At 55.9% G+C, this 25,153-nt stretch overlaps 1 protein-coding gene across 17 annotated transcripts; it reads left to right on the top strand.

Moving 5' to 3' along the window:
* The first annotated feature begins 550 nt into the window (after positions 1–550).
* Positions 551–24,462, top strand: PLCB2 (phospholipase C beta 2). Of its 17 annotated transcripts, none has more exons than XR_010151598.1 (32): positions 551–1,305; positions 4,805–4,882; positions 5,527–5,595; positions 6,275–6,415; positions 6,535–6,614; positions 6,695–6,748; positions 6,852–6,927; positions 9,658–9,758; positions 9,922–10,088; positions 10,178–10,324; positions 10,506–10,663; positions 10,927–11,009; positions 11,281–11,365; positions 11,978–12,140; positions 12,252–12,364; positions 12,494–12,590; positions 13,602–13,686; positions 13,827–13,951; positions 14,467–14,621; positions 15,161–15,325; positions 15,890–15,989; positions 16,472–16,576; positions 16,757–16,851; positions 16,991–17,066; positions 17,265–17,309; positions 17,428–17,650; positions 17,732–17,860; positions 18,080–18,156; positions 18,245–18,340; positions 18,835–18,892; positions 19,524–19,610; positions 19,964–20,972. XR_010151598.1 is itself a non-coding variant. In XM_009428809.5 (32 exons), exons 1-32 carry the CDS (start codon positions 1,222–1,224, stop codon positions 20,165–20,167), a joined length of 3,546 nt encoding a protein of 1,181 aa, XP_009427084.1. In that variant the 5' UTR covers positions 551–1,221; the 3' UTR covers positions 20,168–20,972. The 17 variants fall into 17 exon arrangements, 13 of the variants coding, with proteins under 13 accessions (XP_009427084.1, XP_054523341.1, XP_009427075.1 ...); XM_009428809.5 differs by having other exon boundaries at positions 11,978–12,128; positions 17,732–17,897; XM_054667366.2 differs by having other exon boundaries at positions 17,268–17,309; positions 17,732–17,897.
* The last annotated feature ends 691 nt before the right edge of the window (positions 24,463–25,153 follow it).

The following is a 25,153-nucleotide window of genomic DNA, read 5'->3' as shown; positions in this document are numbered from 1 at the left end:
TGGGGTGCACAGCAGAGGCGGGCACACGGAGGAGAGCGCAGTGGAGGCAGGGGCTGGGGCTGCTCAGTGGGGGTCCAGGCCTCAGGCAGTCCCAGAGGCCCAGAGGTGGGAGTCTGGTGAGGTGGGTGAGGGGAGTGATTGCCTTGCCTCATGTGCCCCTCATTTTCTTTCTTTTTTTATTTTTTTCGAGATGAAGTCTTGCTCTGTCGCCCAGGCTGGAGTGCAGTGGGCCATCTCGGCTCATTGCAAGCTCCGCCTCCTGGGTTCATGCCATTCTCCTGCCTCAGCCTCCCGAGTAGCTGGGACTACAGGCGCCGCTGCCACGCCCAGCTAATTTTTTGCATTTTTAGTAGAGACAGGGTTTCACCGTGTTAGCCAGGATGGTCTCGATCTCCTGACCTCGTGATCCGCCCGCCTCGGCCTCCCAAAGTACTGGGATTACAGGCGTGAGCCACCGCACCCGCCCGCCCAACAGGTGCACCTCATTTTCATGGGGGAGGACGCATTGAGAAAGAGGAGCCGTGTGTTCAGCAAACTTTGCTTATTCAAAACACTCCATTCCAGCTGGGCCCTGTCCCCACCCCACCCCTGCCTCTACGGTGCTCCCAGCCTTTGGGGTCAGATGCCCATGCTCTGGACCCTGCCCCTGAGGAGGTCCTTTCTCCTAGTGAGCTCCCTGTGCCTTCCCTCAGTCCAGGCCTGGGCAGCAGTCTCCCCAGCTGGTCTCCATGTCGTCCTTCTCCAGTCCTCCTGGGCCAAATCTGACCAGAGACCACCACAGGGACTGAGAGGCCCTGGCTCCAAGGCGACCCGGCCTCATGACCACGTCTCCGCTGTGAGCAGCGCAGAGAAGGAAGCCCAGAGCAGGAAGTGCTGAGAGGCACAGGGTGGGGGTGGGGGTGGGGGCGGGGGCCTCCAGAAGAGGCGGGGGCTTCCTGCTTCAGCCTCCTTGGGCAGAAGCAGTGACCACAGGCCCCCATGGCAGGCAGGGCGGGTGGGAGGAGGGTGATTTACAAGGCAGATGGGCCTCTGGCTACAGCTCAGTCCTGCACTCAGCCAGGGCCACCCCAGGGGCTATAAGAGCAACTAGATTTCTGGAGCAGCTCGGGGATGGGTGCCGTTTGAGCCCAGCTTGGCTCCCCCTCCTGGCTGGCCTCCTTCCTGCCCTTCTTCTGCCTGCCTGTGTCTGCCGAGATTCTCCAAAGAGGAACGCTTGGCACCATGTCTCTGCTCAACCCTGTCCTGCTGCCCCCCAAGGTGAAGGCCTATCTGAGCCAAGGGGAGCGCTTCATCAAATGGGATGATGTAAGTGGGGCAGGGGCCTCAGCTGCTGGAGCACCAGGTGGTGGGGGCCGGGCTGCTAGGGGGCTTTGCTTGGGTGGGAGGATTGGTTTATGTCTCCTAGGATCCAGGCGCCTGTGTGGTTTGGCCAGGCAGCTGACACCACTGCTTGGATAAACAAACCTGGGATTAAGGGTGTATGTCCCCAGCTGCAGGGCTAAGCCTTGGTTCTAGGTGTGAGAAGTGGGTGAGCTGCCTGGGTGGTCACTGGAGGTAGTTTATTTGGGTCTGCATCTCTTCTCCTTCAAACCCCCAAGAGAAGAGGAGGAAAGTGCACCCCAGAGCTGAGGCAGGCTAGGAGGAGAGGTGAGCTCGTCCCCGCTCCCAGCACAGATGTCTTGCCCTTGCTCCGGCAGGGCGCTCAGACCCAGCTCCTTCACCCCCTCCACTGGGCATCATCCTGTCCAGGGAAGCCTTGCTCTCCCCTGCGCTGCTGTGGGGGCAGCCACAAAAGGCCCCTGGACCTAAGTGAGAACTAGAGGCTTCTGCTCCCAGGGAAGGAACTGATTTGACTTCTGCTACCCCTTGCTGGGCTCAGCATTGCTCCCCGATGCAGGCCTGTCAGCAAGGGAAGGGGAAGGCACTGCTGCACCCTGCAGCCCTCTCTCTGCTGTGTCTGTTCCTTCCTACACGGGGCTGCTCCCAGGCTCTGGTTCTCCTGGCCCCTGAAAATGTTACCTTAGGCCAGGGATTCTCTTAGGCTGGAGAGAACAATATGGAGATCCTCCTTCAGGGAGGGGAGGCTGCTGGGCTCGCCCAGTCTGAGAGTTAGAGTGCTGGGCTTGTCCCAGGAAGGGAAATGAAGGCTTGGTGGGGGAGGGAAGACAGCCCTTAGTGCTGACTTGTCCACCTGATGGGAGGTGGGATGAGGGGGTCTGGGTCTAGGCCCTTCGGGGCTGGGCTAGGCTAGGGGATCTCGCTGCCCATGACTATGGGTTGGGGCCCTGTGGTGAGATGCTTCCTGCTTCCCTAGGAGTGATGTGGGGTTGGTGTAGCATGACAGTGGCATGGAGGTGACATGCCCCAGGAGCCTGTGGAATGAGGGAAGTGGCTCAGAATGAAAAGCGAAGTGGCCTCTCTCAGTTCCTCTGGGCAGTGTGTGTAACCTGACTGGGCAGAGGGTCACAGGGTGGCAGTGGAGGTCGGGGGTTGGCGGCCAGCGGAGACTGTCCTTCTTCCTAAGCTGGCACCTGTGTACCTGGCTGTTCCCTTCCCCTCTCCAAGGTAGGGCATTGGATGTTCCCTGGATCCTGACCTGCGCAAGCAAGAATGTCCCAAGCCTATCCACAGGTCCATGCTGCTGTGAGACAGGGCTCTGCTTTCAGGCTGCTTTTGGCACAGTTAGTGGATGGCATGGGTGTGCTGTGCCATGTTGAATAAGCAGAATACATAGGATGTAAGCAAATCCCAACTTTATTTCATCTCCCATGGCCTCTTTATGATATATTTGGTAGGAGAAGCTCTCCCCCTGGCCATGGAAAGAAACTCTGCAAGGCCACAAGACATTATATTTACTCTCAGGTAACACAGTCCAGTGGTCACTTTTCATCACAAAATCCAGTCCGATGTCAGAAACTGGCTATAATCAAAACTCCAACCTTTATTTACATTGACATCTTCTACCCTTCTCCTTCTAGGAATGGTTTCAGGTAGGCTGCAGGCCCCCTGGAAAGGGCCTTGGTGGGATTCCCTGCTGGTCCTGCTCAAGGCCCCTCTAGGCATGAGCTATAGGGAGGGAGGTGGGAAAGGGGTAACCAAGTTCTATTTAAACAGGTGCTGTCATAAATGGGCTCATGCTTTCTGAGCCTGGCAGAAGCTTAAAGCTGATTCTTTCTCTGGAGGACATTTTTGAGGATTCTTGGGAGACCCACCCCTTCGAATGGGAACCTCTTGCTTGAAGTCCCCCCAGCATTTCTATTTTAGGGGTCACTCACAACTATGTCTTCAGCCCCTTGTTACCACCTTCAGCTTCCTGTGGCTTTAGGCCCTTTGCCCCCACTCTCCCATGGGCCCACCCTGGACCCCAGCAAATACCCATGCATCCATTGTCCCAAGGGTGCAGGCTTGTCCGACAGGCCAGCACCCCCTGCTCTGCCTCACACAGTTAGCTCGCTGTAGTCCACTAGGTCTGCTGGGCAGGAGTCCGACCTCTGTCTGTTATGCCTACAACTTCAAGGATCACAGGGGCCTGTTGTGGGGTGGGGGGAAAGGGGAGGGAGAGCATTAGGACAAATACCTAATGCATGCGGGGCTTAAAACCTAGATGACAGGTTGACAGGTGCAGCAAACCACCATGGCACATGTATACTATGTAACAAACCTACACATTCTGCACATGTATCCCAGAACTTAAGGTAAAAAAAAAAAAAAAAAAAAAAGAGATCACAAAAGCTCTCTAAGTAGAGTTGAAACCCCTCACTAGGCTTAAGGTGGGGGATCAGGCACTCCAACTCTCCCTTGGGGAGGTAAGGGAATGGAGCTCCCAACACAGCTTTCTTAAAATTGGCTTCCCCACAAAAATTTTCTCTTTTCCCTGTACTCTAACCACCTCTGATCTGAGAACATTTTTTGGATCATTCACCTTGTAAATGCTGCATTTGGTCTGTTTTAGTATGCGGCAACTATTGTGCCTTGCTGGAAACCTTAATTTTAATATCTTGTTATGTACACATACAAAGACCGTTAAACTAAAAGGTAGCCTATGTGCTCTGTCAGTGAGTGGAACAGGACTTTAGAAGGTGAGTTCATTCATTCATTTGCTCATTCAGCAAACACCACATTCAAGTGCCAAGCACCAAGCACCAAGCTCAAGGTCTAGCACAGGCTTGTTGTCCTGGAGTCCATGAGTCCCTGGGGATTTCCTAGGTGGGCTTGTAAGTCTGTGACTCACATCCCCCCGGTTACTGTAGCACATTTCAGGAAGGGTTTTCAGAAGTTGGGGGGCTTGGGTTGTCCTTGAAGTTATTTCAAGCAGAGGAGATTTGGGCACTTAGGTTTGGAGGTGGGAAGGCTTGGTATCTTTATGGGACAGTTGAATGGACAGGGTAGGAGGTGTTCATGGAAGGAAGAAGGGGCATATGGGAAGTTAGGTTGCATCTGGATTGTGCAGGGCCTTGGATGCTGGTGCGGGAGTTTGGGCTCTTGGCTCTCGCTGTGTCAATCTCTCCTGGGTGGCAGTAGGGAGTCTCGCTCCATGAGGTGAGGTAGGGGCCAAGATCCTGTTTAGGGTCTAGAGGGAGAATGTCTATTTGGGCTTTAGAGGGGAAAACCCTTCTCTTCCAGAAATGGCATCCCCAATCCTCTGTCCCTCCTGGTGCTTAGCTCTAGACAACAAAAGGAAATGCCTTCAGATTTCTGGGATGTGCACCTCCTGGGAAGATAATGAGCTCTGAAACCCCTGGCCTGGACCAGGGTGGCTTGGCCTGAGGCCTTGGAACAGAGTGCTGGCTCCTTCTCTCTGCAGGAAACTACAGTTGCCTCTCCAGTTATCCTCCGTGTGGATCCTAAGGGCTACTACTTATACTGGACGTATCAAAGTAAGGTGAGAAAACCCTTGTGTGCCATGGCCCTGGACTCCTGCTTATCATTGAGGCCAGACAGCCCCCTGGCTGCACCAAGGTGGAGGCATGGATGCTGTGGAGTACAGAATGGCCTGGAAGGGTGGCTCCAGAGGCTCCCCTGTAGGCAGGGGCTCTTTGCTCTGGAAAGGAGGATGCAGTCACTCCAACCTGTGGCTACCCAAATGTTCCATCCTTAGCATCCCTTGGGGAGAGAGAGAGACAGGCGAAAGCACTGCTGCTGAAGGCTGATGCTCTGCCTGTGGCTGTGGGTTGACTTGGGGCTCTGGGAGATGAGAGATAGGCCCCAGCCTCTGGGCAGGAGGACGGGAAGGGGAAGCTGGGAAGGGTCCAGGATGGTGGAGGAGACGCTGCAGGCTCCAGCTCCCTGCCAGGGAGGAATGGACAGAGGGAAAGGGAGGGGGATCTGCATGAATAGAGAGAACCTGGGCCATAGGAAGGGAAGGTTGGGTCCAGCTGGCCCTGGGCAGCCTGGCATCTAGAGAGAGGTGTTGGCCAAGATTTGAAGGGTGTGGAAGCTCCCTTCTCCCTATTGCTCATTCTTGACCTGGACTTTTTGTCCCACATCCCTTCTTTGCTCCCACCGGGATCCGCACCCTGCCCCCAGGAGATGGAGTTTCTGGATATCACCAGCATCCGGGATACTCGCTTTGGGAAGTTTGCCAAGATGCCCAAGGTAGGTGTGTCCAGTAGCAGCCCAGGCTCAAGCACAGCTACTAGCTCCATGGGGCAAGGGCAGGGGTCCCTGTGGGGGTGGGAAGCCTGACTTCTGAAGCACGGGGAATGGTTCCTGGGCTGGGCAGCAAGGACCGTGGCCGGAAGCCAAGGAAGGGGAGCGGCGGCTCCTGGGCTCGCCTGGGCTCTGAGCTTCATAACTGCGCACAGTGAGCTGAGATGGCAGGGATCTGGGAGGAGGGGGTCACCTCCTGCCCCTAAAGCACCCCAGCCTGTCTGGGAGGGGTGGCTTACACCCCCACCCCCGGACTAGTTTGCCTATATTTGTCTAATGCTGGTAGGAAAATTGGAGGAAGGGATTGGTGGGAAGCGGGGTTTCCTGAGACTGGGAGCTAAGAATCTATCTTCAAACAAAAGTGGCAACCAACACACACAGGACTCCCAGGCCAGCCTCCCCGCCTGCCCGCCATCTTGGCTAACCTTTTCCTCAGGGCCTCTCCTTCCCATCCCAGCCGCTGGAGTCAGGGACAGGAAGATGCTAAGGCCTGTGGTTCCTGGGATGGGGATGGGGTTCTGCCCAGTGGGCCATAGCCCAAGTGGCTGAGGGGAGGGCCAGAGAGAGCCACACTGGGCAGGGAGGGAGCACACCTCCATCCTAACCATGCCACCACGTGCTGCAGAGCCAGAAGCTCCGGGACGTCTTCAACATGGACTTTCCTGACAACAGTTTCCTGCTGAAGACACTCACGGTGGTGTCCGGCCCGGACATGGTGGACCTCACCTTCCACAACTTCGTCTCCTACAAGGAGAACGTGGGCAAGGTGTGCCAGGGAGCACTGGGCCTGGGTCTGGGCCCCTGGGATAGCCTGGACTTCCTGAGAGACACAGGCCTGGGCAGGGGTGCTCAGGAGCCTGACCACTGCTCTCTGTGGTCCTGCAGGTCTGGGCTGAGGACGTACTGGCCCTAGTCAAACATCCGCTGACGGCCAACGCCTCCCGCAGCACCTTCCTGGACAAGATGTAAGTGCCCCCTGCCTGGCCTGAGCCCTGGTGCTGAGCATGCCAGCCCTGGGCCTTGACGGGCTGCTTTCTGCCCCTAGCCTTGTGAAGCTCAAGATGCAGCTCAACTCTGAAGGGAAGATTCCGGTGAAGAAGTGAGCCCCCCAACCCCTCCCCAGGCTTCCAGGGGCTCCCCAAAGCCTTTCTTTCTCAGGCCTGACTCCTCTCTGTACCTGGTACCTTTCTCTGCCCCTTCAGCTTTTTCCAGATGTTTCCTGCTGACCGCAAGCGGGTGGAAGCTGCTCTCAGTGCCTGCCACCTCCCCAAAGGCAAAGTGAGTGGATCTGCACCCCTGCCCATCCCCCAGCATTCTTGTCCCCACCAGAAAGCAACTTGGCCAGGAATGGTGGGTGGGGGAGCAGAGGTGACATCACAGCCCCAGCCAAGAGCCTGGAGAGCCAATCAACCCTGGAGCTGCTGGTTACTGACACTAGGCACAGGGGTGGAGCCAGGGCAAGGGGGTGAGACCCTGAGCTCCAAGCAGGTTTGTCTGTATCCCCTACCCTGGGTGGTAGGGGCGCTGGGGCTGTGGTTGATGGACTGTGTTCAGGGCAGGCAGCAGAAACGGCATGCATTCCCAGTCTAGTGTTGGGAATGGGAGCTGAGCGTGAATGTTTTCAGCCTGGAGGAACGAGATAAGGTCGGCAGTGGCAGGCGGCAGTCTGCAGGGATCTGGAAGTCTGCAGTGTGTCGAGGGAGAGGAACTGAACCAAAGGCGGAAGCTGCCAAGATGCAGACTTCTGCTCTGTACAGAAAAGCATTTTTTTCCCTGTCTTTTTAGTTAAGTAATTAATTTTTAATTACAAGTTGTAAGCAGGGTCACCCCATGAGGCAACTTATGTGAATTACAAAAAGGAGCCCTCTGGGCTGATATGGCCCTGAGCTAGGCTTCAAGCCTGGCCAATGGAGTGAATCTCAGCCCCTGTCCCTGCTTGGCCAGTGCTCTTGTGTGGGTCCCAGCCTATACCCCATGGAGTATTTTCTCCTGGTAAGAATTTGGAACGTTATAAATAAATAAAACCACGACCCCCATTGATCACCTGCCCACATGAATCCCAGGAGGAGCATTTACCCCACAGCCACAGCTCTGCAGAGTTGGTGACTCCTTGATGCAGTCAGTCACAGGGATCCAAATGTGGCGTTGGGGAGAGGTAGGAATGGGCTCCTGCGGCTCCCCTACAGCCAGCAACACTTACCTGTGGTCAGCACACATCCACCCTCCCTCTCTCCTGCCGCCTGAGCTCCTCCCTTGGCTAAGTCCTCCTTATCTATCTGCTTTCCTTGTGTCTCAGTAGAGGCTACTGACCCAACTTTGCTTGGAGCTGAAGCTCCAGAGACAGGGAGGGGTTTGGGGAGATCCAGTTAGACTCTCCTGCTCAGACCCTCTGCTCCAAACTAAGACTGATGTTGGCCTTCCAGTGTGATTCTGAAAGACATTTAATTTTTTTTTTGGGGGGGGAAGGAATGCAAAGGTGGAGAATCCCTGAATACCGCAAATGTACTTTTCGTTTCTATTTCTATAGATTTGCCTATTCTGGTGGTAAAGTAAATGAAATCATAAATATATGCTTTTCGATGTCAGGCTGTATTCATTTCTCATAATGTTTTCAAGGTTTATCCATGTTGTAGCATGCATGAGTACTTCATTCCTTTTTACCACCTAATAATATTCCATTGTATGGATATACCACATTTTGTTCATCTGTTTATCAGTTGGTAGATGTTTGGGTTTTTTGTACTTTTTGGTTATGAATATTCATGTACATGATTTTGTGTGAACATGTGTAAATTCTCTTGGGTATATACCCAGGGGTGGAATTGTTGGGTCATGTGGTCACTCTATATTTAACAATTTGAGAAACTGCCAAACTGTTTTCTAAAGTGAGAGCATTGTGTAGGGATTTATTTATTTATTTTTGAGACAGAGTCTCACTCTGTTGCCCAGGCTGGAGTGCAGTGGCGTGATCTCAGTTCACTGCAACCTCTGCCTCCCAGGTTCAAGCAATTCTCCTGCCTCAGCCTCCCAAGTAGCTGGGATTACAAGCATGTGCCACCATGCTGGGCTAATTTTTGTATTTTTAGTAGAGATGGGGTTTCACCATGTTGGCCAGGCTGGTCTTGAACTCCTGACCTCAGGTGATCCACCCTCCTCGGCCTCCCAAAGTGCTGTGTGGGGTTTTAGGTTAGTCACATCCCGCTAACACTTGTGATTGTCTGTTTTTTGTTTTAGCCATCCTAGTGGGAGTGGTATCTCATTGTGGTTTTGATTTGCATGTCTCTAACTACAAATTATATTGAGCACCTTTTCTGTGTTTATTGGTCACTTATATATCTTCTTTGGAGAAATACCTGTCCAAATCCATTGTCCATCTTTCAACTGGGTTGTCTTTTTGTTGACTTATCTCTTATCGGATATCTGATTTGCAAATATTTTATCCCATTCTGTGGGTTACCTTTTCACTTTCTTGATGGTGTCCTTTGAAGCACAAAAGTTTTTAATTTTGATGACGTTTAATTTATCTTTCTTTGTCCCAGTGCTTTTGGTGTCTCCAAATATTATTATTGAATTGTCCTCCTTTCAATTCTATCAGTTTTTGTTTTATATATTATGGGGTTCTGTTGTTAGGTGCATATATGTTTATATTCAAATTGCTTCTTTTTGAATATTTGTCCTCCACTTAAAAAAGATAGCCTACTAGCCTGGCAAGCAGCATCATTTCTTCTGACCTCTTTTCTACCTCATTCTGGTTATTCTTAGTTCCGATCCTGCCCCAGCCCATGGAATAGCCACTGTACAAAATCAGGGTCAGAGCAAACCAGCTAAGCATGCTCTCTGCTCAGCAACCAGGGCCTTGAGAAGTGGGTGCTTGGGTGTCCTTGAAGTTCTTCTGTCTGCCTTGAGCCCGCCTTCTGACCAGGTCCCCTTGACCAGGGCTGGGCCGAGTTTGTGGTTCTTAGCTCTGAGAAGGTGAGGGCAGGGGCAATAAGGTTACTATGCCCCTAGAATGATGCCATCAATCCTGAGGACTTCCCAGAACCTGTCTACAAGAGTTTCCTCATGAGCCTCTGTCCTCGGCCAGAAATAAATGAGATCTTCACTTCTTAGTGAGTTTCTTGGGTTGTGCTGGTCATGGGAAAAGGGTGGTGGCTAACAATCCCCTCCTCCCACCTGCCATGCCGGGAGTCAGGAGGCTTCACCGGACAAGGGGGTTGTCTAAGCCTCCAGGCCCAAGGGATATGGACCTGTGCTCTTCTCTCTGGCTTGAAGCCATGCTAAGGCCAAACCCTACATGACGAAGGAGCACCTGACCAAATTCATCAACCAGAAACAGCGGGACTCCCGGCTTAACTCCCTGCTGTTCCCGCCAGCACGGCCTGACCAGGTGCAGGGCCTCATCGACAAGTATGAGCCCAGTGGCATCAATGCACAGAGGGGTGAGGACTAAGGGAACCCCTCGTCCCCTGTGGTCCTGTCCTGCCTTGGCAGCGAGGTTGTAGCCTGACAGCTATCTCCTGTCCCCCAGGCCAGCTGTCACCTGAAGGCATGGTCTGGTTTCTCTGTGGGCCAGAGAACAGCGTGCTGGCCCAGGACAAGCTGCTGCTCCACCACGACATGACGCAGCCACTCAATCATTACTTCATCAACTCGTCCCACAACACCTACCTGACAGGTGGGCCCTGATAACATCGGTGCCAACCTCTGCTTTCACAGGGGTTCCCTGCATCCTCCACAGGGGTTGCCCACATGCTGCTGGCCCTGAGAATAACACAGACCATGATGGAGTGGCAGTAGGGGGAGAGCTGGGCTGCCTTTGGGTGATGCCCTCACCTCTTCCCCATCCTCTGGCTCAGCCGGCCAGTTCTCAGGCCTCTCCTCGGCTGAGATGTACCGCCAGGTGCTGCTCTCTGGCTGCCGTTGCGTGGAGCTAGACTGCTGGAAGGGGAAACCCCCTGACGAGGAGCCCATTATCACCCATGGCTTCACCATGACCACAGACATCTTCTTCAAAGTGAGACCCTGGGCACAGAGGCTGGTGGCCGTGGCAGTAGGGAAGGGCTCTGGGCCAGAAGCTTTGAGGGGTTGGAGGGCTGAAGCTAGAGAAGATGAATGGCTGGAAGGCCTCAGACCATTGGGGACCAGCAGGGATTGGGGGCCAATGGCGGCCATCCAGTTATATGTGTGTATTGAAACTAGGCAGGGGGGAAAAGTGCTATCACGAGACAGGCAGTCGGAATGCTGACTTTCTGTTCATGGAGTCTCCTTCTCCTCCAGGAAGCAATTGAGGCTATTGCAGAAAGTGCCTTTAAGACCTCCCCCTATCCCATCATCCTGTCTTTTGAGAACCATGTGGACTCGTGCGTATCCAGGCCCATTCAGCCACATTCTCACCCAGCCCCCAGTCTCCTGTCTGCAACTGTCCTCCCCACAACTGCCCCAGCCTCTAACCATTGCCTACAGCTTCTCCCACGTCTCAGTATAATCTCCCTAAGGCCCCATGTTCTCCTGCTCGAGTCCCAGCCTCCCTGACCTCCTGGCCCCTGATCTGGGTCATCAAGGGCACAAAAGGATGCATAATAGGGTTGGTGCTGAGTGGCTGAACCCTATCCCCGCTTTTGCTCCCCACAGACCCCGCCAGCAGGCTAAGATGGCTGAGTATTGCCGGACGATCTTTGGGGATATGCTGCTCACAGAGCCCCTGGAAAAGTTCCCAGTGAGTGGGCTTCGCTGTGGGACATTTGGGCCTTGGGCCTGGGAACCTGGGGCAGGGTGAGAACCAGGTTAGGGAGGGAGACACTCCCAGAGGATGCTAGGGTTCATTTGCTTAGATGCGGGTCTGGGATCCTGTCACCTTCCATGTGTCAGGCACTGGGCTGGGCTTCAGGGTATGCTAGTGACAAAGACACAGTCACTGCCCTCAGGTGTATTACCCTCTAGTGAGGAGACAGACAAGTAACCAGGCCATTACAACCCAGTGGTTGTTATGGGAGCACCTGGGGAGTTCTGATCTGGTCTTGGGGATCAGGGAAGGCTTCCTGGAGGAAGTGATGGACAGGGCTCCTAGAGTAGCCTGTTAGGTCCTCCTGGTGCAGATGGCCTTGGGCCAGGGTCCCATACTCAGGGACAGCTACAACAAGCACAAGATGAGCCGCATTTACTCCAGGGGATAAGCTGGATTTATCTCAGTGAGAATGGGGATGATGAGCAGTAGTGAGAGGCAGGTCAAGAGGAGTGGGGGAGGCCGAGGGAGCATGCCTGGTAATAAGGAGCTCAGGCTATGCCATGAAGGTGAGAAGATGGTGCTGACCTGCTCTCCACTCCATAGCTAAAACCAGGTGTCCCCCTGCCCAGCCCTGAGGACCTCAGGGGCAAGATCCTCATCAAGAACAAGAAGAACCAGTTTTCTGGCCCCACCTCCTCCAGTAAGGATACTGGTGGGGAGGCTGAGGGCAGCAGCCCACCCAGTGCCCCTGCAGGTGAGGGCACAGGTGAGTCGGGGAGGACTATGGTGGGGGGTATTAGGAGCATCTGGAACAGGAGAGGGGCTGGACCTGGAGGAGCCATGCAGGAGCCAGTGCCGACAGAGCTGTATGTGGCAGTGTGGGCTGGCGAGGAAGGGACTGAGCTGGAGGAGGAGGAGGTGGAAGAGGAAGAGGAGGAGGAGTCAGGAAACCTGGATGAAGAAGAGATTAAGAAGATGCAGTCGGATGAGGTGTGTGGGGGTAGCCCCAGGCCCCTCTGTGTCATCCTCCACCGTTAAGCCCCCTGGATGGGGGCCTTGGGCCCCATTCCTGGGCTCTGCACCATCCTCCTCTTCTTTGCCCTCCCCTCTCCTCCTTAGGGCACAGCGGGCCTGGAAGTGACGGCTTATGAGGAGATGTCCAGCCTAGTCAATTACATCCAGCCCACCAAGTTCGTCTCCTTTGAGTTCTCTGCCCGTAAGTTAGCATGAGTAACTTACGGGTGGGTAAGGAGAAGGGGGATCTCCCCCTTCCTTGGACTTGGGGCCCTGCCTATAAATATCCAGCCACGGAGTCAGGCAAAGGGCTTGCTTAAGTGGCAGTGGCTCCCAGTTTCTCTAGTGAGGAATTTGGCACCAAACAGAATGCTCTGGAGTGTGTCGGTGACAGGCTGGGCATTATGACAGGCCACCTTGGCTGGGATGGCCTGGGGCTCCTGCAGCTGCCTGCAGGCTCTGTGGCTCCCAGGGCTGAACTGTGCTGTGGGCTGGCCCAAGCCCAGAAGCCCTGGCCGTGGGACATGAGACTTCCTGAGAGGGAGTGGAGGCAGAGAAAACCACCAGAGCATACTGCCCCTTGGCATGCTTCCCCTTTCATGCACACCCCGGCTGTTTACCTTTAATCTTCTCCGGACACAAGCACAGTACCTTGCTCTCACTCTCTGCATGTCTCATGCACGAGCACCTCTTTCTGTCTCCTCCTGTGCACAGTTGGACTTCTGTAGCACTGACTTCTCATCCCTGAACCCACAGCCTGTATCCCCACCTGGGCACACTCATGGCATGTACTACAGTTAATGTGCCCCTCTCCCCAGATGTGTTCAGCCATAGCTTACATACCTCACTCCCTGTGCACATCAAAGCATGTGTTCACATTTCATGTGTGCACAGCATGTTACTGACCCCCTAGGCTCAGCCTGGCATGTTCCCCATACCCTCTGTGCCCATCTATGGCATGTGGGTCTCACTCTCCACATCCATGGCACACACCCCACCCCTGTGCATACACACTGAGAACACCCCTCACCCCAGCAGGCACTGTGATCCATACACTTCTCCCAGAGGTTGGTCCCTAAACCTCAGGTCTCAGTGGAAATGCTGGGGTGGAGGCATCTCTATAGGCCAGAGGGAGCTGCCCCAAAGGGGAGGCCAAGACTGAGGGAGGGGACAGCCTGATAAAACTCCTCCCCTCCCTTTCTCCCCTATATAGAAAAGAACCGAAGTTATGTCATCTCGTCCTTCACAGAGCTCAAGGCATATGACCTGCTCTCCAAGGCCTCGGTGCAGTTTGTGGAGTATCCTTGAGGTTTCAGTGGCCAGGGTCCCTGGCTTGGGTGGGGAGCCAGAGGAGGGCCTGGGGACAGGGCCCCCAGGGTAAGCTGTTAGGTCCTCCTGGTGCAGATGGCCTTGGCTAGGGTCCTATACTCAGGGACAGCTACAACAAGCGCCAGATGAGCCGCATTTACCCCAAGGGAACCCGCATGGACTCCTCCAACTACATGCCCCAGATGTTCTGGAATGCTGGATGCCAGATGGTTGCCCTCAACTTCCAGACGATGGGTGAGGGCATTCCCAGGCCCCTAAGAATCCTTCCCTGGTCCCTGCGCCCCCCACCTTTACATCCTTGAGGGGTCTTTGGAACAGCCTGGGGAGTCCTGCTGTTAGTGTAGACTCTGGGAGCATGCCCAGGTGCGTGAGAATTTGGGGGTAGAAATGCATTAGCCTGTGCCCGTGTGCCTGCGCATACATGATGGATGTAAAGATGCCAGGCTGCCGGCGTGGGTTCTGGCCGCTCCACCCAGGTATGTCTGTGGGCCACCTGCCCCAGCTGCCCCAGCTCCCACCACAGGCCCTCAGCCTGGCTGTGGCTTTCCTCCTTGCTGCCTCCAGGCTGTGGACCCTGCCTAAGAGAGGAGACACCGCAAGGAACCAGACTGGGACAGGAGAAGCCCTCATCCTCACGGTCCACCCAACCTCCCCATTCACCAGACAGCAAAGGCTGGGAATGGAGGAAATGGAGACTGGGCACAGCCCCAGGGCTGGGCCTTCCTCACTGAGTGTCCTTGTCCCTTCAGACTTGCCCATGCAGCAGAACATGGCAGTGTTTGAGTTCAACGGGCAGAGCGGCTACCTCCTCAAGCATGAGTTCATGCGCCGGCCGGACAAGCAGTTCAACCCCTTCTCAGTGGACCGCATCGACGTGGTGGTGGCCACCACCCTTTCCATTACGGCAAGGCCCTGGGGCACACAAGTGGCCGGGAGGCTGAGGTCTTGAGTAGAAGGGCACAGGAGCCCACCCCTCACTCAACTCCCAACCCCCTCCCCTGATATCCTGGAAACTTCAGCCCCAGCCAGTTCCTGCAGTAGCAAGTTGCCTTGGAAACTGCCTCCTCCTCAGCACTGGAGGCTGCCACTTGGTCCCCATGGAAACCAACGGGAAGGGCTGAGGCTGGGGTGGGGGAGGGGAGGAAGAGTGGGCAGAGTGGGGCAGCCGGAGCCCCAGGTCCTGGGGGAAGGCGTTGTTCCCTCTTTGGCTAGGGAGGGAGGTGGGAAGCCCACCTCTTCCCTTCATGCTAGAAGCACCCTGGTCCTCAGAGCTTAGCTGTAACCCGTGGGCTACACAGCCTCTACTCATGGCCAGAGCTGAGTGAGGTTCTTCATAACACCCAAGAACGAATGCTTCAGCTCTAGGCAGCCAGGGGCCCCAGATGCTTGAGGAAGAGCCTGGGTGGGGATTTGATGCTGGTTTTCCTGGGCCCCTACCCCCAGGTGATCTCTGGGCAGTTCCTGTCAGAACGCAGCGTGCGCACCTATGTGGAAGTGGAGCTGTTTGGCCTTCCTGGGGACCCCAAGAGGCGCTATCGAACTAAGCTGTCACCCAGTACTAACTCCATCAATCCTGTCTGGAAGGAGGAGCCCTTTGTCTTTGAGAAGGTGGGGGCCAGGGCATGGCAGGGCAGAGTCTGTCTAGTTCTTGGCCTCTACTTACAGACAAGAGGAAGTAAACAAGGCAGCTCCTTGACCTTCCTCCTCCTCCTCTTCCCATCCCTCACCCTGGGCCCTCCTGTTTCAAGAGTGCAAAACCCAAGTTTACAGAAGTTTACTTGGTAGGCAGAGTGTGTGTGTGTGTGTGTATGTGTGTGTGTGTGTGTGTGTGTGAGGATTAGAGGCAGAAATGTGCACTCAGGGTTGAGGTTCCCATGGGAGTCTTTTGCCCCACTGGATACCCACTGGCAAAGCTGTCAAGGGCTGTCTGCGCCAGGCCCCCTCAGCCTTGGGCTGCAAATCCAGCCCTCCTCCCCTGTGTGGAACCAGCCATGGCATGTGCTGTGGGGATGTCTTTGTATATGGCCTAGAGTGTGCCCTCTGTCTGTCCTCACCAAATCTGGTGACACTCACCATGTTCTCACACTGATGCTGAGACTTCTGGAGCCAGGGAGGGGGTCAGCTTGGCTCCTCTCTCCCCTCCCAGCCTGTCATGTCCCCAACTCTCCCCAGATCTTGATGCCTGAGCTGGCCTCCCTCAGAGTGGCTGTGATGGAGGAAGGCAACAAGTTTCTTGGACACCGCATCATCCCCATCAATGCCCTAAATTCTGGTAAGGAGTGGGGTCCTTCACTGTTCCAAGATGAGCAGCAGGAGCCTGTGCACAGGGTGGGGCAGCTTCTGGGAGGGGGCCTGGAGTGAGGCCTTACCTAAGCCCTCACATTGTAAGGAGTAGGGCAGAACAGTACCTCTCCAGGAACCTAAGAGAGGCGGGAACTCTGCCCACCTAACAGAATTGCTGTAATTTTCTGAAACGGCTGGGGCAGTTTCTCAAGTAGCTGACACTTATGGGCATTTAAAATTTGCTAAGGGCTTATAAGACATTCTCACTTCATCCTCACAATAACCACATGAGTAGACACTCATCCCCTCTTCATAGATGAGTAAAGTCTCAGAGAGTTAAAGTAACCTGGCTGAAGTCACACAGCCAGGATGGTGCAGTACCAGACTCAGACCCTTGGGTCCTAGGCTGTGTGTGCACAGCGCTGGCAGGAACGGGCTCTGGCTCACTGCCTACCCTGTCCTGTCTGACAGGGTACCACCACCTGTGCCTGCACAGTGAGAGCAACATGCCCCTCACCATGCCTGCGCTCTTCATATTCCTGGAGATGAAGGACTACATACCTGGTGCTTGGGCAGGTAGGAGCCCATGGCATGCCAGGAGCCTCAGGGTGTCTGTTCCCCCTTCCTTCCCATCAAGCCAGCTTCCAGAGTTGGGGTGGGATCCAGATGGGGCATCCTGGAGTGGGTGAGGACAGGGGAGACTTCCAGCCACATCTCCATATACACTATGTTGTAATGTCCTGTGCACCCACCCAGATCTCACTGTGGCCCTCGCCAACCCCATTAAGTTCTTCAGTGCCCATGACACGAAGTCTGTGAAGCTCAAGGAGGCCATGGGAGGTCTGCCTGAGGTCTGTGTTGCCTGCACTGCTGCCAGGGGCTCACCAGAGATCAGCCCTATTTATGGGAGAGGCTGGGGAGAGGGCCGAGTCCCAGGCTCGGGGAGAGAGGGCTGTCAAGCCACCTTCCTGACCTGCTCTCCCTACACAGAAGCCCTTCCCACTGGCGAGTCCAGTTGCCAGCCAGGTCAATGGGGCGTTGGCCCCAACGAGCAATGGGTCACCAGGTATGAGCTTCGGTCCGCACACCTACTGGGGGCACCTCCACCTCTGCACCCACAGGCACTTCCCTTTAAAAAATTTCACCTAGGGAAAGTGCAGGGCAGGGGGCACATACTGCGACTCCCAGGGGGCGGTGTGGAGGAGGCGAACGGAGCCAAGGGGCCCCCCAGAGCACCTGCCAGCCCAGCCCGTGGCTCTTGCAGCAGCCAGGGCCGGGGCCAGGGAAGAGGCTATGAAAGAAGCTGCGGGTAAGGCCTGCTGAGCCCAGTGATCTCGGGGATGAGCCTGGGGCGGGTCCGGGGCTCCTTGGGGGTTGGACGGGCAGGACGGCCTGGCCGGTGTTGCGCCTCACCCGGGCCTCCGCAGAGCCGCGGACCGCCAGCCTGGAGGAGCTCCGGGAGCTAAAGGGCGTGGTGAAGCTGCAGCGGCGGCACGAGAAGGAGCTGCGAGAGTTGGAGCGGCGCGGAGCGCGGCGCTGGGAGGAGCTGCTGCAGCGGGGCGCGGAGCAGCTGGCGGAGCTCGGGCCACCGGGCGTGGGGGGTGTCGGGGCCTGCAAGCTCGGTCCCGGCAAGGGCTCTCGCAAGAAGAGGTAAGGCCCGTGGCGGTGCCCTGCCCTCTGCAGCGCGGGCGGCGCAGGATCTCAGGGCCTGTCCCCACGTGGCCTCCCCAGGAGCCTGCCCCGCGAGGAGAGCGCCGGAGCCGCGCCGGGCGAGGGCCCTGAGGGCGTGGACGGGCGCGTGCGGGAGCTGAAAGACAGGCTGGAGCTGGAGCTGCTGCGGCAGGGCGAGGAGCAGTACGAGTGCGTTCTGAAGCGCAAGGAGCAGCACGCGGCCGAGGTGGCCGGGAGGGGCGGGGCGACAACCCCACCAGCCCCACCGACCCCACCCCCCACGGACCCCATCCGCCCCTCTCACCGACCCAACCCCCTCACCGACTCCCCTCCACCGACCCCCCCTCCCCCCGCACTCCCTCTGAACAACAAAGGGCTTCTCGCCAAGCTTACTTCCTCTCCCTGCAGCAAATCTCCAAAATGATGGAGCTGGCCAGAGAGAAACAGGCGGCAGAGCTGAAGGCCCTGAAGGAGACGTCGGAGAAGTACGACTGCCTCCCTCCCACACCTGCCTCGCCTCCCAGCAAGGGCTCAGCCGCACAAAACAGCTCCTTCATGCCTGTCTCTCTGCAGCGACACCAAAGAGATGAAGAAAAAGCTGGAGACAAAGAGACTGGAGCGGATCCAGGGCATGACCAAAGTCACCACAGACAAGATGGCCCAGGAGAGGTGAGCCCTGGAGGGGAGGCCCAGGGCTGGGCAGACCCCACTTCAGGTGGAAAGGGGCCTCTCTACAAATGGATCCTGACTTACTTCCCAAAGATGCACCTGTCCCCTGGCTCTCCAAAAAGCGGATCCCACCTGTCACCTTTGATCAGAGTGTCCTCCTCAGACAAAACACGGAGGCCAACACTACATGGGCAGAGCTCTGGAGGCAGCCAAGCCTGCAGGGAGGGAGCTGAGGCCTTGAGATTGTAGCCTGTCCACTGTGGTGGCACTGTTTCCCACGGAAGGACAGTGTGTTTTGATGGCGAAATGGTTCCCTCAGAGGGCCCCAGGACTCCCAGTGGCCCCTACATACTCCTTGGGTCCCCACACCTGCCCCCAGCTGGTTCCTGCCCTATGCTGGATTTCTCATTTGCCTACATCCTGCGTAGGCTTCATGTTACCCTACTCTCCCTAGGGGTTTTCTCCCTTTTCTAAAACTCCAATTACACCAACAGGTTGAAGAGAGAGATTAACAACTCCCACATCCAGGAAGTAGTGCAGGTGATCAAGCAGGTGTGTAAGGGCTGTGTCCTTCCTAAACACACACACACATACTCTCTCTCTCTCTCTCTCTTCACAAGTAGGAAGGGGTGGCCCCAGGCCCTGACTTTGCCCTTAGGAGATGCACTGCCTAGCGCTGTCCATGCAGCTGGGGTGGCAGGGGACATCCTGGGGTTCTGGCCTGTGTATGGAGGTTGGGGTACCAGCCTGAAGGGATCTGTCTCTGGCCAGTTCTCATGTGTGGAAATGATATGGGCTAACTGGCCCATATCAGGGCCAGGGGAGGCTGGGACTGGCGAGGGTCAGGGGATGAAGAGGGAGTGAGGAAGCTTCCTGAGGTGCCAAGGAATAATGGACCTGAAGCTCCCCTAGGGATCATTAACCACAGAACACAGCTGCCACCTACTGGGTCCTGACCTGTGCCAGGCACTCTGCCAGGTGCCTCACATGAGCTGTCTCATATAATCTTTTACAGTCCAGTGAGACAGGTGCTGCTATCCTTATCTTACAAATTTTAAAAACTACTTAAATGTTAAGGAATTTGCCCAAAGTCTTACAACTAGTTAGCTGGGATTACAGCTGGATTCTGACCCAGCTTGCCCGTCTGTGTTGTCCTGATTCTCTGCCATCCACTCCCACCCAGATGACGGAGAACTTGGAGAGGCACCAGGAGAAGCTGGAGGAGAAGCAGGCGGCTTGCCTGGAACAGATACGGGAGATGGAAAAGCAGGTAACAGGTTCACTACTGGGGCCCCCAGCAGAACTGAATGGGTTCCGGGTTGTAAAGGGGCCTTGCCCCAGGGAGCTGCCAGTGAGAGGGTAGGGGAAGGGGGCCATCATCCTTCACTGTGGGGTCCCGAGGCCCTTTCAAATGAGGCAGCTCTGCAGATCTCTGCCTGGTTAGGATCCCCTTTCTTGAGAGGCTCCTGATGGGCTCTACCACTCCCCCACCCTGCCTCTCACCCCAGTCTCCTGGGAGCTCCGAACATGGATATTGGGCATCTCCTTTTCCCACTGTCCAGGGAGCGAGGGTGGCCAGTGGGCCCCTCCTGAGCCAGGCAGGGGTCCTTGCTGTCTCCACAGTTCCAGAAGGAGGCGCTGGCAGAGTACGAGGCCAGGATGAAGGGTCTGGAGGCAGAGGTGAAGGAGTCGGTGAGGGCCTGCCTCAGGACCTGCTTTCCCTCTGAGGCCAAGGACAAGCCTGAGAGGGCCTGCGAGTGCCCCCCAGAGCTGTGTGAGCAGGACCCACTCATAGCAAAGGCAGATGCCCAGGAGAGCCGCCTCTGATGCCCCCATCCCACTGGGACATTTAGCAAGGAGGTTCAGCCCCTTCTCTGGGATGTGGTTCTATTCCCCCAGGAAAAAGGAGCCCCAGCCTTCTGAGGCTGTGGGAACCTGTGGCTGCCTTGGACGCTGCAGCCCCCTCCTCAACGGCCAGGCCAGAGTCTGAGACAGGACCCAGGCACCCTCACGGCAGGGCCTCTCTGGGGCCTAGAAGTCTTCTCAAGCTGACTTCCTACCTCCCCCCCATCTCTAGATAAGTGTCATATATTTGTTGAGGGCAAAAGACTATGGACTGGAAGGCAGAAAGTGGGATCCTGGCCCCATTCTGCCTTTCCTATTGAGCAACCAGCTCTGGGCTCAGTTTCCTCACCTGGAGGGTTGGACCCACTCACCTCCACTCTAGCCCCGAACCCTCCTGCCCCAGGCTTCCAGGCCCCATCAGGCCTGCCCTGAGTTGGCCTTGTCCACTCCTTGAGGCAGAGCCTGGCACTACCTCACAGCTCCCTGGGGACGGCCACTCCCTGGCTGAGGGCCCTCCCCTCCCCTCTGCCTGTCCGGAACGGGAGGCTGAAATGGAAAAGCTGCCTTGGCCCTGCTTGGCTGAGTCACAATGGGCAGTGGCCTCTTGGGTGCTGTTCCACCCTGAACCTGGCTCACCCCTCTTCCTAGGCCTGGGGGCAGGCAGTTCCTAGCATGTACCCCTCTCAGGCTGCCTGCCTGACAAGGTCAGCATCATTTGCTCTCCTGAATTTATGAGGTTTATTTATTTTTCTCTTTCCTACTCCTATTAAAGAACCTCGTCCCAGTGTTTCCTGCTTAAGCCTGGTCTCTATTCTACAGGTAGAAAGTGGGGGCAGGGTAGTGGAGTGCCCCTGAAATGAAACGGGCTGGGGAAAAAAAAATCTCTTGGGAGCTGAACCCAGGGTGAGGTCCTTTCCAGAGTCCAGTGAAGTGGCCCTGCCTCTGGACTTGAAGAGGATTCATTTCCCCTTCTGCTGGCCCTGATGCCACAATCACTGGAAAATTATGTCACCCCCTCTTCGCCCCCACACAGATGTGGCCCTTCATTGTCTCCACTCTCGGGGTTGGAGCAGAAGAGCTGAGTACAAAGATGTCCCCTATTTTAGGGGGAATTCCAAACTTTTAGGCAATCTAGGCCCCTTTAGGAAGACAGAGTGGTTGGATGCTCAGGACCCTATGGCAGCTATGGTTGACCTCAAAACTTGCTGTGGAGGGGCTTGTGGGCAGCCACTCACTGCACCGATGACATGATCCCAAATCCCAAATAGGGACAGGCACTGGCTTAGGAGAGGCAGAGGGGGATTGATTCTGGGAAGAGGTTGTTTTCTTATTAGAGAGTTACAGCAGATGCCATTAGCTGTGAGCACCTGTTCCTTTGGAAAGTAAACAGGTCCTCTTGCCCCCACCCTGCCAACCCATCCCTCTGGGAGTCTGACCTCTGGGATTCTACCAGGCCCTGGCTGTAGGGTGAGGTGAGGGGGCCTGATCATTTACTGGGCTAAGGCCTAGCATTGATCAGCCTGCTCCCTACATCATTACAGACTGGATACACTGGGGCAGACCACCTATACCCCAGGGTGGTGCCCTATGTTCAACCCTTCTGCCAGGCACTGGGCTGTAAAGGTGAGGATTCGGGCCTAGAGGAACTCACTGACCCAGGCATGTGCACGTAAGCCAGAGCCACAGCCCAGTGGAGCCCACTGGGCAGCCCCCAGATTTTGCTGATGACTGTACAGGAGAAGGAAAAGCTGCCTTCCCCTCACCTCTGGGCCAGGTCACGCAGAGTCTCTGGGCTCCCAGTCTGGAGCTGGGTAGCCCAGGAATGGGGAAGGCGATGCAATCCTGCCCCTGGAGAGGCCTCTGCATAGCAGACTGGGGCCTTCCCATGTGGCCAGGCCTGGATACCTGCCTCCCTGCTTTCCTCCCAAAAAGGCAAGGTGTCCCTTAGGCAAATGCCATCTCTGGGTCCTGGAGATGAATTAGTCTCTGGCTGCAGGGGATGTATAGAGGAAGAGTTGACGCCTTCCCTTGGGGTACTGGGGCAGGTGAAGGACACCTGGGTTCCATCACTGCTGTGTATCTATGGGACTGGGGCAAGGCTCCCTTCACCCATCATGCCTCAGTTTCACCTTTTGCACAAAGAGAAGGGTCCCTACCCCTTTCCCAATTCCATTGCTGACTCAGACTTGAGTCCCCTGCTGACTCACCCCGCCCTCTGCATCCCCTGAGCAGCCCTCTGGATCTCCCAGACACATGCCACCAGGCCCAACCCTGCCAAGCTGGTGCAACGTGACAGCGTGAGGGGGCTGGTGACACTTGAGGAAAGAAGGGGCCTGGGAGGGAGGCAGTTGCAGACAGAGTGGCAGACCACACTGAGGGATCTTGGGGAGGGAGCCCTTCTGCCAGCCTGGGGCCTGCTGGGAGGACAGGCCCAGCAGGTGGGACAGGAGGGGAGAGGAGGGGAGGTGAGTATGACGTGCCTGCCTGCCCCCTGCCTGCCTGGGCTCCATCTCCTGTCAGCCTTCAGCTCCCTAAGCGACAGCTTCTAATTCCGGCTGTTGGTGCCTCTGTGCTCTGCAGCAAAGTCTCAGCTTTTTTTCAGCTTTGCTGTTTCTTTTCTGTTCAGAACATACTGAGCCCATAGGGAAGTCAGAGCAAAGGCTCCAGGGCTCAAGACCTGGCACCACCACCCCCTTCCTGCCATGGGAACCACCTGCTCCTTCCAAAGGGTACCCAGCACAGCACTTTCTGCCCCAACTCTTCTTCCCTGGAACTGTCTCAATCCACCACGGGGGAACAGGAACAGAAATGAAGCTCAGTTGTCTCAGGGAGGAGGGGCTCTTCAGGACCAAGAAAGTGCCCATTCTGGGTTTCTGCTGCTTCTCTCCTCCACCTGGGGGGGTGTGAGTCATGGCTTGTCAGGCTGGTGGGCCACACACAGGTTCCAGGGGTACACCCTCCTCTGACCTTGGAAATAGAAGGGAAGAAAGCAATTTCCCTCACAGTGCTGAAAAGAGAAGTTGAGTCATAAAGGGAAGAAAAGTCTTTCTTCTGCTGAGTAAAGGAGAGCATTCCTGCCCAGTTACTGGGGGTGGAGAGTCTCTATCCATTTCTGGGGGCCACCTCAGAAGGGGGCCCTAGCTCTGGGGCGGGAGCAGCTTTGAGGGCTGCACTCTAAATAACTATGCAGCTCTAGAAAACAAAACAAAACAAAAGAAAAAAATGAAATAACTATGCAGCTCTTTCCCTAACACTTTCTAACTTGTTCTTGTGTAAAGCAGGCAGGGCTGGTATTTATCAGTCTCATTTTGCAGCTGAGAATATGCAGGCTTGGAGCCACACTGCTAGTAAATGCCTTCAAGCTGGGACTTAACGCTGATGTCAGATCTGTGGCCTTTTCATGACACCAGGAAAGAAAATTGGCAGATCCCTGACCAAAGGCTTAACAAATGCAAAAAGAGAAAAGGGGGGCTTCGTAGTGGATGCAGGTACACATCACATGCTCCTCACGTGACAGAGGGGAGTGGGAGCCTCTGCTCCATGGCCTGGGCGCCAAATTCAAGGTGGACATCCCCGGAGCCTGGGAGCTGGAGAGAGGCAAGGGGTTCAGGGTGCAGGGCCATGAGCCCACTTTGCCACGCCTATCTATGCCCAGTACCTTTCCCCAGGCATCTCCTACTCCAAAGCATCTGCTCAGACTGAGAACACCATCATTCTTCCCTTATTTCCTGTCTCTGATAGGAAGGGACCCCTTAAAGCAGCCCTCAATAGTGTCCCCTGAAGGTTTATCCTGCTTCCAAGCCTTTGCCTCCAGAACCCGTCTGGAATTACTTCCTTTTTTTTTTTTTTTTTTTTTTGACGGAGTCTCACTCTGTCTCCAGGCTGGAGTGCAGTGGCGTGATCTCGGCTCACTGCAACCTCCGCCTCCCAGGTTCAAGCAATTCTCCGGCGTCAGCCTCCCAAGTAGCAGGGACTACAGGCGCGTGCCACCGCGCCCAGCTAATTTTTGTATTTTTAGTAGAGACGGGGTTTCACCATGTTGGCCAGGATGGTCTCGATCCCTTGATCTCGTGATCCGCCCGCCTCGGCCTCCCAAAGTGCTGGGATTACAGGCGTGAGCCACTGCACCCGGCCTGGGATTCCTTCCTTCTTTCTTTTGCAGCCAGATCCCGCACATCCTTGAAGTCCTATCTTTAAAAGGCCCGAGAGCCCTCTCCTCCCCACAACTCCATCTTTTCATCCAAGGACTGTGTTGGTACGTATTTAGCAGAAGAATTCAGCCCTCAGGTGACAACGTCCATTTTTTAAGTCGCAGTGTTGTCTTAAGAGGGGGAACGTCTCGCACCCAGAACCGAGCTTCTGTCTCTCTCTTACCCGCTGCCGGCAACAAAATGTGCGGCTCATGAAAAGTCTCAGTAAATTCTGCAGCTGATAACTGCTTTACTCCTTACTTTACAAATATCCATTCCGACCCTACTCACACCCTCCCCACCACCCACACCCAGGCTCTGAGGCGCCCTAACTCTGCTCCGCCCAGGCCTGTGTATCATCCCCCCTCCTCCAGGACCGAGGGGGACCTGCTGGCCGGAGGCAGAGGAGATGCAGTGGTTTCTCCAAGCATCTTACGGAAAATGGAACTTGTGCTCGCCTCCTCTCTTTAGGGGTCAGCCAGTGGTCAGAGCCAGAGCCCTGTGGCCTGGGGGTTGTTTTGTGCTCAAGGGAGAAGCGAGGGGCAGGGAACCTCGAGTGGGTCCCTAGCTCTTTCCAGGGTGGCGGCGCCAGGGAACTTCTAACATGCCCGCGGCACTCCCGGGTCCTAAGGAGCCCCTTCCTGGTCTGGGCGTCTACACTCTGCCCGCTAGGCAGCCACCGGGAGCTGGCACGCGGGCGCATCGTCGGGGTTGGAGACGTCTGAAATTGGAGAGCGCACTCGGCCCCCACCCCTCGTTCCCAGGGAGCGTGTGCGGG

Source organism: Pan troglodytes, chromosome 16 (genome assembly GCF_028858775.2).
Source record: "Pan troglodytes isolate AG18354 chromosome 16, NHGRI_mPanTro3-v2.0_pri, whole genome shotgun sequence".
Taxonomy (NCBI): Eukaryota; Metazoa; Chordata; class Mammalia; order Primates; family Hominidae; genus Pan; species Pan troglodytes.
The sequence above is the reverse complement of the archived record's forward strand: the minus strand, read 5'-3'. Positions and strand labels throughout refer to the sequence as shown.